Source organism: Typopeltis vanoorti, chromosome 7, assembly GCF_054136105.1.
Source record: "Typopeltis vanoorti isolate ZY-2024b chromosome 7, IOZ_Tvanoo_1.0, whole genome shotgun sequence".
NCBI classification, from domain to species: Eukaryota; Metazoa; Arthropoda; class Arachnida; order Uropygi; family Thelyphonidae; genus Typopeltis; species Typopeltis vanoorti.
The window spans coordinates 111056537-111070394 of NC_143555.1; the positions used below are offsets into that span (position 1 = coordinate 111056537).

At 35.0% G+C, this 13858-nt stretch overlaps 1 protein-coding gene across 2 annotated transcripts in view; it reads right to left on the reverse strand.

Annotated features, from left to right (window-relative positions):
• Window positions 1-2553: 2553 nt before the first annotated feature.
• LOC150104968 (inactive dipeptidyl peptidase 10-like) overlaps window positions 2554-13858 on the reverse strand; it is a 507986-nt gene continuing 496681 nt past the window's right edge. For both annotated transcript variants that reach the window (XM_090395438.1, XM_090395439.1), the window contains exon 21: window positions 2554-2705. In XM_090395438.1, the coding sequence (XP_090251564.1) occupies window positions 2577-2705 (129 nt within the window). In that variant the 3' untranslated portion in view covers window positions 2554-2576. The remainder of the gene's footprint in view (window positions 2706-13858) is intronic.

Genomic DNA, 13858 nt, shown 5'->3' on the forward strand with positions numbered 1-13858 from the left:
CAGTGCTTATAACATTTGTTGTCAAGTCAAGGCTACCAAATAGTGCAAATATAATCATAAAAACTACTGTCTGTTAAACACATCTGAAATGGAAGCAGAACTGTAACTACATGTGTTAGGTGGGAGTTTCTTCCAGTACAAGTTATCAGAACCATTGGAGAAGAATAACAAGGTCCCTGAGGTGTCAGTAAAAACTATACAGAAAAGCGTGATTGTATGAATGGTAGAAATACCCACCTAACTTCAAGTTAATAATAAAAATAGTATGAGATTTGGGCATAGTTTTATCAAGGCCACAAAATATAACCTCCTACTCTTTATCAACAATAAAGGTATGCTTATACTGTTAGGTATAGCATTATGAAGCACCTAAATCTATGGTGAAATGTTATTTAGAAGTTTATGGTCAAAGGCAGTTAGTCATTCTGCAGAGCAGAAGATATTTTAATTAGAAACATTCTAGTAGTTAAAATAAAGAAATAGATGTAATGCTTTTGATATGCCTTAAGTTCAGCGTCTTTTTTGCCTCTCCTCATCTGAATTATTCAAACTGGCCATCTTAGGAAACTGGTTGGCCAGCAGGTTGTATATCAAAATATTGTATATTTTGATATACAATACATCAGACAGACATTCGGCCAGCAGGTTGTATATCAAAATATTGTATATTTTGATATACAATACATCAGACAGACATTCTGTAGACATAATTATTTATTTATTTTTTTTTACGATGTAATATACTGGATACGCAGCATTTTAAATTCTTTTCCTAAAAGATGACTGAAATTTCTTAAACAGTTATTCAATGGATAGTAATTTGGGATAAATTTCTTCAAAAGCTATGTGTTTTTACTTTTGTGCAATTATTATCTGTGCAATGTAAATAGAACAAAATTGCCACTTAATTTTTTTTGTAGCCTCAGTCTGCAATTTTGCTCTATAGATTACTTAGAAGGCATTTAATCTGAAATGCCTAAAATGAATGTGATTGCTTCTGTGATTATATTAATTTTCACAGATGTTCAAAAATCTGAATCATATTGAGTCGTTATGCAACGTTTTGCTATTAATTCAGTAAATTCAGACTAATAAGTAAGTTATGTAATCTAAATATAACAAAGAATAATATACTAATTAATGTTATGAACTTAAAGCAGCTAATTACTACATAATTATTAACAATAACTGGTGCTTCTTATCTGATTACAACATTAACTCTCTTCACGTAATATTCACTTAACTATTTTATGGGAAATCTTGGAATCTGTCTATTCTGCTCTATCATAGGATCAAGTAACTTGCAGAAGTATAAATAAATCATTCTTAATGTTCACACTCAATAAGTATAAAGCCAAACATATATACCTGTTAGTATATTTGCAGATATAAGTGTTTGTATTTTTATTTTATACCTAGCTGATTAGTAATTATAAAATTTCTCAAAGAAATTACTCCTTTCCCAAAGAAAATATTAACATAAAATATGCAAATGAAATTTGTTGCTTCAAAATGAAAAACATATCTCTTGAAATGGAAAATGAGTAGCTATTAATGTGAATAAAGTTTTGATTTAATAATTGCTCATTGGAATTATTCAAACTCATCATTATGATAAGCAATCTGGACAGCTGTTTTAACGTTATGTCTTAAATCAGTTGTTAACATCGCGTTGCTTTATAAGAATACTGAAGTTCAGTTAAATAGCACATATAATTGAGAAATTCTTATTCTAAAGAAATATGTTTAAATAGAAAAGATATCTTAAAATGCTTTCTTGTGATGAAGTTTCCCAGTAGTTTCCTTCGCTGTATTATCATGGAATGTTAGTAGCTCTTTGCTTCTGCTTAAATTAACATATATGAAATGAGTACTGTGTTTCATTCACTGAATTCCCATACAAAATATTCTCAAATTGGGCAGTGATTTAACATTCATAATGATAATGTGGGAATTTATTCAATGAAAAGTCAGAGCTTATATTCAGTTGTATATTTTTGATTATGTAGTAGCATTGCTAGAATTATGAAAAAGATAAGTATAATATAATATGTGGTTTTAAGAAAGAAAAAAAATACAGTATTACTGATGGACATAAAATGACTAAATAAAAATATATTCAAATCTTTTAAATAGCACTGTAATTAAGTCACAGTATTTTGAGCTGTGTACCATGCATGTGCTTCAGTAAAATTCATTATAATCACTTTTTTTTTCCCAGTAATCTTGGTTAAAATCTTACACTTGACCAACTCATTTAAAAGCTACACAGACTGTCGGGTTACCACAATGTTTCCTAGGCTTGGAACGAAGATGATTCGTAATGGTGATGTTACAGGATTATTATTTACATTATTTCTCCTCCTGTAGTTGGCTTTCTGGAAGGAATGGCACTAGCCTTAATACTGGTGTAAAATAAGCTAATCCTTAAATTAAATGATCATGCAAGAGAAATACCGAGAAGGTCCCCAAAGTTTAAATTTACATCAGATATGAGAGATAACTGCACTCTGCTCTCTGAACTGGAACAGTATATTGCTTGGAGAGTGGTGAGGACAATGTTTCCTAGATAATCACTACCTAGCTTTATCCTCTTGGTCTTGTGCGTCTTCAGTCCTGAAACATGTATTGTCCAAGAAGTCTTCAACTGTGTGATACAAATGCATCTTAACGTTTCCCAGTGAGTGCTTTTCATCAGGATATAGCTGAGAATAATAAAAGCATCGTTTTATGTTATCATTCTGGAATTATTATTGAATATAAAAATCAAAATAATTTATGACTCACCAGTGATGAATAAGTTCTCTATGTATTATGAATAAATAAAGCATAATGGAATTTATTCTAAATTGACATTTTTAATAAAATAAAGTAGTGCTTAGCAGTCTTGTAATCTCTCTTCTCCTAAATCTAACAGCACTTAAACATGACTTAAAAATATCATCAATAGTTTTTGGAAAGGGTTATTAGTAATAATGCAGATGTGGCAGCTCTGCAAGAGGATTTGAATAAATTAGACAGATGGGAAAATGAATGGGGGATATCAGTTTAATGCAGCAAAATGTAAAGTCTTGAAGTTTCGGATACATCAATGGGAGGCTGCATACTCAATTGGAGGAGTTGTACTGGAGGAAGTAGGGGAGACGAGATCTGGGGAAGGGGGTGATGATTGATAGAAAACTGAAATTCAGGGAACATGTTGCAAAGGTGGTGAAGGTAACTCAGAGGATTGCAGCAATACTGAGAAGGACACTGACCTGCAGAGATAAAAGAGTTATCATTCCATTGTATGAGACCCCTGATCAGGACCATACTTAGACTATTGTTCTCAAATTTGGCCCCCAGGATTTGAAGGGGATAAATTAACATTTGAAAAGGTACACAGTCAGATAACAAAGATGGTCTCAGGACTGTACAATGTTAGTTATGAGGATCGGCTGAGGGAATGTGGACTGTAGAGTTTGGTAGATAGAAGAAGGAGAGGTGATATGATAGAGACTTTTAAACTGTTGAAAGTAGTTACAGGATTGACACTGGGGAATTCTTTTGCTTGGTTGAACAGCGGGAAGGAGTGATGACAAGGGGGGCCATCCCTGGAAATTGCAAAAGGAAGCTGTGAGCAAGAGGGTGAGGAGTGGTTTCTTTGCATGGAGGGTGGTTGAACTGTGGAATGCATTGCCTGATAGAGTGGTGAGAGCAAGAACGCTCAATGAGTTCAAGGAGTGGTATGATAGACTTTTGTGTTTCCTAGGAAGGACCTCCCACGATGAGTCTTTTGACTCCATGGAAGCCTGAATAATAATAATAATAATTGTTTTTTTGTAAGTGGAATTTATATTTCTATGGAAAGTATGAAATATTTCTATATTTCATACTTTCCAAGAGAAGTCTCGATACAGACATATCCATCTTTTTAAAATATCAGAATCAAGACAATACACATTTCACAAGCTGAAAATATGATTAGGAAGTTATCAAAAACTTACAGTATTATTTATGTATGAACTGAGTTTTTGAAGAAAAAAAAAATAGTAAAATATTTTATTCTACATTTTTCAATTCATATTGTTTGTTTTGCAACATGATGCTACTGTATTTTTCTGTGAATAAGACTTTCCCGCATATAAGACAAACCCTACTTTTACGAACCCAAAAATTAAGAAATCAATATTTTAAACATTGAATATTTAAAAAAATATCAAATGTGTTCTAAGTATATTTAGTAATTAGGTAATATTTTTAAGATACATACTAAGAAATTATGCATCACTCTCAGTTCCAGGCATATCATTTTATTCATCACTATTAGTTCCAGACATATCACTTTCCTCAACCTCTACTGCATCACTGCTGTCTTCTTATTTGGCATCTTGAGTAGTTGTTCTTCCTGTTTTCTCCACTGTCTAATCATACGCTCAGTGCTAGGAGGTCCAAACTGTCTCTCTGAAGCTTTATTTCGATGTTCTTTTGAGTAATTGATGACTTTTAACTTGAATTATGAAGAATATGACAATTGTTTTTTTATTTTCAAACACTTTTATGGGCTAGTGCTCAAAATATTGTTAATGCATTAACTTACCCCGCCAATGAGTTGCGGACTATGAATGCTTTCAGAGTTCTGATTGGTTTATTCAGAATCAGCCGTTAATGACGTCAATCGACAAAGGCTAGTGATTGGCAGAAGCCTGTTCGTGGAGACAAGGTACTGGCAGTTTCGCCACAGCGACCACAGGTCTCGCAACCGGTTACCCCCGTGTATAAGACGACCCCCAATTTTTGGTCTAAAAATTTTAGAAAAAAGTATCGTCTTATACACGGAAAAATACGGTAATTAATCTTGCCATTAGCAGAGAGTAATTTTCTATCTTTATCTGCTTGATAATTTTTTTTTATAAAAGAAGCTAGTGAAAGTAATGTGCTATCATGAGTGGGATGTCAAAAGTAAGGGAGAGTGAATGCATCAGATATTGTGGTGGAAAAGTTGGGAGTTGGACAAATAAGGAGTACAATAAAGTTACTCTGGCAGATGCAAAAATAAGTAAGGACATGTGCAGTGAAAACTATTATGAGTGAATCGATGAGACCTTTTTATTTTATGTGAATTCCACCCACAAAAAGTTGCAAACCTATTATACATAAGTGCTGTGGGTGAACTAAGAGTCAACTGGAGTAAAGAGTACACTGGAAAATAAGCCACTTCAGGACTCTAGTGAGCAGAGTGATTCTCCTGCACTGAAAAGTAATAAAATTCATCCACCAGTTACAAGGCATTCCCAAATATATGTCTACAGTGGGATTCAAAGCCAGTAACTGTTGATTGGGAGAAGAAACACTATCTCTCCAATTAATCAGGTCAGCAATGGAAGAATTAAGGCAGGCACACATATAGGACAGATCAGAAAAGACATTGGCTGTTCATAGTGGAAGAAAGACAGTCCAGTCCATGAAAGAGAAACAGCAGGTGAATGCTGGAATTAGAGAACAGGATAGCAAAAGAAAGAGTGTAGTGTTGTATGTGTGTGTGGCAAAGCATCCCAGCAGGAAAAAGTGAAGCTATGGAGAGGAGAGGCATTATCAGAAGGACTGTGGATCAGAAAATTGTGAGATGTAAGTTGCATATTTCTAAGGTATGATAGCAAGGAGCTCAAGAGAGGAGGGAAAATAGTCCATTCTTTTCTTGGTCACCCAAGAAGAGAAATCAAGACTGGCAGATACATCTCAAATTGCAAGATCTTCCACAATTAGTGCTCTAAACACTAATCTTCTTTTTTTATACACAAGAAAAACAGCACTTCATCTCCTTTCACCTTTGATAATACCCAGATCGCCACAAAAGATTAGGCATATCTTCTTAGACTGACTGACACCTTTAGCCTCTCCTGACATAAGAACATCACCTCTGAATAAAAAAAAAAATGTCTTTTTCTACTCAAGATGTTATATTTCTCTCATGTGTAATTCCAAACACTGTACAAATCTGCACTATCTTAGAATACTGTTCTCAAATATCGAACGGAATACCAAAAACCTCTCTAAAAATGCTTGATGCTGTCTAGAAGAAGGTAATTTGGCTAACCTGTAATGCTTCTCTCATAGATTCATCCCAGTCACCACCTCATGAACCTACTGTTTTCACTCTGCCTCTTCTAGAGATCTTTTCATGGATGCTGTTTTGCCAAACTGGCAGACACCATTCCTCCACTTTCTCTCAAACCCATAAAAATACATGCACTGGTTAATATTCATTCATATCTGGCTTCAAACATACCAAATGAACTTAACATACTCCTTATTTCATGCATTCTACTTGTGTGTCCTGGAACAGGCTTCCCCACATAGTTTCCTTAAGGAGGACTAACAACCTTAAGTTCTTAAAAAAAAAATTTTAAAAAAATCAATACTTTCTTCTTGACTACTTACACACATGGTATTGATACACTATAGGTTTTGCAACCTTTTTTCTGTGCTTAATATTTAAAAAAAAAAAATAAATAAATAAAGATCTCCCAGCATCGTTCTTCTTCTCCTGCAAAGGTGACCAAGGAAAATCGCCTTCTATTTTCCCCAAAACAGTACATTATGTGCTTCCTATGGACTTTTGGCAAAAAAAAAAAAAAAAAAAAAAAAAAAAAAGAAATGCATTAGAAGAATCTTAACATAGTATTAAAAAGTCTGGTCCTGATGGTATCTTCCCATTTGTAGTCAAAATTTGTCTTCCAGACTAATACCTATCCTATATAATATCTACACTCTTTTATACTCAGTTAATATCTATCCCAAAACTGAAGAAAGACTCTATACAGCCCTTAAAATAAGGAAAAAGTCTACCATGCCATTACACACCTCATTTCTCTCGCCAAAATAATGAAGTCATTAAAAGTAAGCATCTTGACTGCCTTGAGGTCCAGCAGTATAGATTCTGCTACTCTAGATCCATGGTAGCTCTTAACCTATCACCTACCACTGGATATGTGGCATGGAAAGATTTAGAGAAAAAGCTGTTGCTCTTGTCATTTCATTTTAAAGCTGATCAAGGCTTACTCGGTAATTGCTATCCTTTAATTGGGTAGTTGATGAAATGGAAAGTCATTGCAATTGAAAAAAAAAAAGTTCAAAGTAATTCATAATCAGTGTCTCGAAGCTAACATGCCTGCTGCTGATACGCTTTGTGACCTCAATGCCTTGTCAGTTTGAGACATGATTCAGCAGAAAACAAGTATAATGCTATAATCATGAATTTCCATTCTGAAATCGATGCAATGCTAAAGAATGACATTTGCAGGCTCACTGAACAATGCAACTTTGACCCCAAGAAAATTGTCAGGTGTCACTGTTTCAGGCCCACAATTACTAGGAGAGTGGTATGAACTTCTCTCACTTAATAAAAATGACCCGTGATATTCCAATGAGCAGATCTGCATTCATATCAGCTGTGAATAAGTCAGAAGGCACCAACCTGTTATCACGTGCACAAGCCCAGCCAGATCTGACCTACATGCAGCACAAACGAAGGTGGCAATTACAACAAGAACTGGAAGAAAAATGTTAAAGTGGAGATGAAGTATGGACAATCAGTTATAAAGAAGGAATATTAGTGAGAAAATCAAATTCTGCAAATAATCAGTGTGAAAACCTCAACCCAGACATTGCATAGGGAATATGTGGGACCCATGCAATCAACAGCAAACTTTATAGAACCTTCCAGATCCATTTCACAAATATACACAGTCTCAGTTGTTACCTTAATGATGTTCACTTCTGCCTCCAGATTGCAAAACCTCACCTACTTTTCCTGAGAGAAATGCAAATCTCAACCAACGAAAACACTACTTATCTCTGCTTTCCCAACTACATACACTGACTCCTTTCACCACAGAGGTGGGGTTTGTGTATATGTTCACCCCAATAGGTGTTACACATTGGGATACAGAGATATAAGACTATGTACTGTATTTTACTGTGCTTCATGAAGTGGATGAAATTCGGGATCTTGGAGTGATGGTGGACAATGAAATAAAGTTCTGAGGGCACATCACACGCATTGCAACAACTGCACATCATATAGCTGCTATGATAAAAACTACATTGACATGTAGAGATAGGAGGTGGTGCATCTATATAAGGCACTGGTCAAACCACAAATGAATTACTGTGCTCAGATTTGGTCACCTAGTTTTCAGTGTGATGTGGAAACGCTAGAGAGGGTCCAAAGACAAATATCCAAAGTGATATCAGGCCTCTGGGGTGTTAGTTAGATAGAATGTGGATTATAGAGGTTGGTGTATAAGAGAAAAAGAGGAGATATGATAGAGACCTTCGAGTTAGTTAAGGGATTCTATCAGATTAATACAGAAAAAATTATAAAATGGATATTAAGAGGCCATCCATAAAAGTTGTATAAAAGATGTGGTGAAGAAGGGTGTAAGGAGTAGTTTTTTTTTTTTTTTTATGTGGAGAATTGTTAGTGAGTGGAATGCATTGCCTGAGTGCATCGTGAGTGCAGGTAATGTAAATAACTTCTAAGCTCATTATGATAGATATGTTGCCGGTTGAGTGGGCCTTCCACGATGAGTCTGTTGACTCCATGCAGGTTACTAAACAATAATAATATCCCATGCCAAAGACTTTCCAACCTGGAATCTCCCAATTTTGACCTCCTTTGGCTAAAAATCACTACCTCCTACCAAATTCATATGCTGTCTCTACCACTCTCCTAATACCAATGACCACTCTGAACTCTTCAATTACCTTTCCCTAAATGTTGATATTCTTCAATCCAACTTTCTCCTGAGTGAAGTCATCTTCCTTGGAGACTTCAATGTTCACAACACTAGCTTGTTGCCCTCTTCTAATTGCACAGATGAAGCAGGTAGAGGCAGAGACATTTGAAATCACAAATGATCTCTCGTAAATTGCTCACTTGCCTACCAGAAAACCAGACAACTCCAAACACCCTGGGTTTCTTTCTCACTAGTTTCCCATATGAAGTACCTGTAGGAAGCTCAGACTACAATTTAATGCAGATCTCTTCCCCCATGGAGCAACACATACACAACCACTCACATCCATGTGTTGTATGGCGTTACAAGAAACCCAAGTGGGACTATCCTCACAACTTCTATGCCTCATTTTCTTGGTCATATTACTACTATTTCCAGCCATATGAGTCAAACATATATGCAGAATGAATCACTGAAATAATTCTTATTGGTATGGAGACATTTATTCCTTACTCAATCCTAAATTGTTCTTCTCCTATCTTGGCCTTGGTTCTCCAACAGGTGTGTGGCAGTCCTGTACAAAAAGAAAAGTCAGGTATACTGCAATTGGCCTGCATTCAAACCTTAGATGCTGCTCACACCAAAGCCTGGAACAACTGCAAGAAAATTATCACCACATCGAAAACTGACTTTGAGAGAACTAAAAGCAGCCAAAGCTATTGGCCATAACTTCTGCCCAACACCATTACACCCATATTATTATTATTATTCAGGCCTCCATGGAGTCAAAAGACTCATCGTGGGAGGTCCTTCCTAAGAACATAAAGTCTGTCAAGACTCATCGAGGGGAGGTCCCCCCCTAAGAAACACAAAGTCTATCATACCACTCCTTAAACTCATTGACCGTTCTCGCTCTCACCACTCCATCAGGCAATGCATTCCACAGCTCAACCACCCTCCACACAAAGAAACCACTCCTCACCCTCTTGCTCACAGTTTCCTTTCGTAACTTCCAGGGATGGCCTCTTGTCATCACTCCTTCCCGCTGTTCAACCAAGCGAAAGAACTCCCCAGTGTCAACCCTGTAACCACCTCTCAACAGTTTAAAAGTCTCAATCATATCACCTCTCCTTCTATCCACCAAACTCTGCAGTCCACATTCCCTCAGCCAATCCTCATAACTATCCTTGTACAGTCCTGAAACTGTCTTTGTATCCTTTCCACAGTTAATTTATCCCTTCAAATCCTGGGGACCAAGAATTCTAGAATTCCCACAGGGCTATGCAGACATTTATGGATTCAATTCATACAATATAAATTAGCTTTTAAATCAAAATCTACTCTTGGTCATCTGGAAGGCAACTGTGCACTTTTACAAAAACCTAATGGTTTCTTGGAAAAAAAGATGGAACAAGATGGAAGTAAAGTGCAACAATTTGGGGATTAATTTTTTGCAAGACAATTTTTTTTTCAGGGCATCTCAATGGTATGAACATTTTTTTTGTTTTAATTTGGATTGGATGCTAAAAAGAATATCAATGTGAATTTCCTGTTTTCAGATCATTTTATTGATGATAAGTGCATTATAATTGAGAGAAAAAGTCTTTATTTACAAGAAAGTTGGTTAGAATTTATAAAAGTTAATCTGTATGTTCTTGTAATATCATGGGCTTTTTCAATTGTAGCTGAGTTAGCTGATCACATAAGAATGTAGCAGTTTTTATTTCTCCCAGAAACTCCGGTTTTTCATCCTACATATAGACAAATCAGCCAAGAGGACATACACAATTTACAGCAAAGGGCCAGTCATTAAATGTATATCTGATGGGCCATATTCAGTATTATTCTGTGAACCAAACATAAACTAAAAAAAGAAAGGCTCTAACAAAAGCCCTTTTGTTGCCAGGCCTTTACGACTTTATGTAAACAGTTACACCACCATTTAAATTTATAACCATTTTTATTTTAAAATTTTAAAAATATAACAAATTTAGAAAACATAAGTTCAATTATATTTTATTCATACTTTAAGAAAATTATTTAAATACATAATTTTCGCTTACAAAAATAAAGTTTTTATCTACAAGTCCTTTTTTTTTTAAATTTGATTTTGACCCTGAAACCTGACATCTTTTCCTCTGTACTAACATGTCAATATCTACTTTTTTTGTTTCATGTTGCAATATGAAGTATTGCATTTAATCTAGAATCTTTTATCCATGCGTGTAACTTTGACTTATTAGGTGTCATAATTGAAAATAATTAATCACATACATAGGTGCTTCCAAAGATTGACAATATTTTTGCACAATAAATTTTATATTTGGGATATTTACTGCCGAGGTATTTATAAAAATTTGGTATGCCAATTTCGTTATATTTAAAGATACTAAGCTATTTTAAACCTGGTTTTACTCCATTTCCCAAGTAAGCAAACAGACAAATAAGTCAAGTTTGCGCCTGCACGTAGTGTGAGTCTAACTGACCCACAAGGTAGTGCAAGTCTAGGCAACTCGTGGTAAAAATGGAATAAGCTCTGATCACTATTCTTAATATTTACCCTTAATGCAAAGCCCATCTCCTTGAGGAGATGTATGATGCTATGCATTAAAGGCAAGGGGCCACTACCCAGACCGGTTTCGACCTTTATTGAGGTCTCATCGGTGGGAGCCAGGCTTAGAAATACCAAGGTTAAGTAATACAGAGCTTATAAGTATTTTACCAAAACAAGTTACCAAAAGGTGCTTTGATCTTATTAAAAAAAACTCTCAGGATGAGAGATAGATGTAGAAAGTTTTTTACCTTGGGTATAAGGTAAAATTACCCAAGTTAAAAAACTTTCTTCGTTATATTTATTTTTTAGTTCAGTATTGCACTGGAGTTCAATTACTTCCATTTGTAATTCTTCATCAACATTTTCAATATTAATTTAAAAAGGTGAACTGAATAATGATAATTCATTTTCAAACTGGTTAAATCAGAAAATCTTTTTTCAAATTCAATTTTCAATTTGAGCTTTTCAGCATCATTGTTATTTCGAGAAATCGATTTAAGTGTAGGAAAGTGGGCTAAATTATTCTTTGTCAATTGGGTTTGCCAAAGATAGAGTTTTGCCAGAAATGACTTAATTGAATAATATATGTGACATATCAACTGTTCACTTCCTTGCAGAGCAGTATTCATAGTGTTTAAGTGGCTTCTTATGTCAACAAAAAAGGCCAAGTCTTCGCACCAATCTTCATCGGCAAGTTGAAGCAAACACATCAATTTCTTTTAAGAATTGAAAAAATCTTTTTAAAATGACGCCATGACTAAGCCACCTAACCTCCATATAATATAGCAAACTGCTGTATTGTGAATCCAATTCATCGAACAAAGCATTGAATTGTCGATGATTCAAGGCATGACTCCTGGTGTATCATGCAATGAAATGATTTAAGTTTGTCCTTGCACAACATTTCCTTTTTCATTTGAAGTTTTGTAGCAAGTCTGGCCTTAACACCAACCATAGCAGGGGCCCCCATCTGTAGTCACACTTACTAATTTTGACCAGTCTGCGTGAGCATTTTCAAGACTTTTCTCAATACACAAATATAAGTCATTTCCTGTCATTGTTCCTGACATAGGCATTATATCCAATAGTTCTTCAGTCACATTCATATCGTGATCAACGCCATGAATAAATATTGCTAACTGGGAAGTATTAATAATGTCTGTACATTCATCAGCTGCAATGGAAAACGCTACAAAACTCTTTATTTTTTCATGCGATCTTGGAAGTTCTCTGCTATATCTTTGACATGCTCCACAACTGTATTTCCTGATAGGCTTATACTTTGAAATGCTTGCTTTTTTTCTGGACATACGATTTCGACTGCACTTAAAATACAATTTTTAATAAATTCTCCATAAGTAAAAGGTTTTGAAGCCCGAGCAATTTTTTCACTTATGACCTAACTACATTTAACAACAGCATCACTTATTGGGATAACATTCGAAAATATCCTTTGAAACTAGACTGAAACTTCAGTCCATTTTTTAAATCTTTAAGTTTGTCATTACACATCTTTTCTGTATATTTATCACAGTTCTTATGGTTTGTTTCATAATGGCGTTTTAGGTTATATTCTTTCACCACGGTGACACTTTGTCTATATATCAAATATGTTGGAATATTATTTACTTCCACAAAGAAATATGCCTTTTCCCATTTTTCTTGAAAAGTTCTGCCTTCTTGATCTATTTTTCTTTTTTTAACTTTAAATTCAGACATTGTTATGGGCAAAAAAAAAAATAAGTTATTGAGGTAACTTTTTATTAACACACTGTCATATTATAATGGTAACCTGTAACTTATTGACATTGTATCACTTGACTTAAAATGGCTGCGTGACAACTAACTTCAATTCATGTTGCCAACATTTGATGATAGAAACATGGTACAAAGAATAAGTTTTACTTTTGTTTAAAGATGTCATAAAACATTTAGAAGTTAGAATTTTTTCCGTTTTAATCCCCGTAGGATGTTAGAAACATTGATTTTTAGAAAAGAAATCATTAAGGTCGCGGGCCGGATACAAAGCCTTCGTGGGTCGCCAGTTTGCAACCCCTGCTGTAGATCCTCTGTAGTTCAGTTGATATAGATGAAGCCCTTTGGTCAGAAAGACCTGGGATTGATTCCTGTTCAAGACATGAGGAACCTTTATCTGGTCTCTTTCGACTAAAGGTGAGTTAGCCAGTCAGGTAGGGGTTTTTTACCCCGAAACTCAGGTTTTTCATCCCCCAGAAGAACAGACAAACCAGCCCTGTAAACACCACTTCTACAGTCATAAAAAGTGTTCCCCCCCCCCCCAATGCCAGACTCTGCAACAAATCGGTTGGGGTTTTCCATAGTCACACAATCATAGCATACCCTGCACCAAGTGGGGTATAAGTGCTATAAAAAGGAAGAATAAATAAATTATAATTAGCTCTTACCATATTACATTTTGTACACATATATGTGTGTGTTGTGTGTATATATGATTCTTTTTTAAACAATTTATAATATATAACATTTTTTCAGAATACCAATCACATGCACATGTGCATGTGATGCATGTTTGCAGCGTGTACATGTTTGCAGCGCGTCTAAGTAC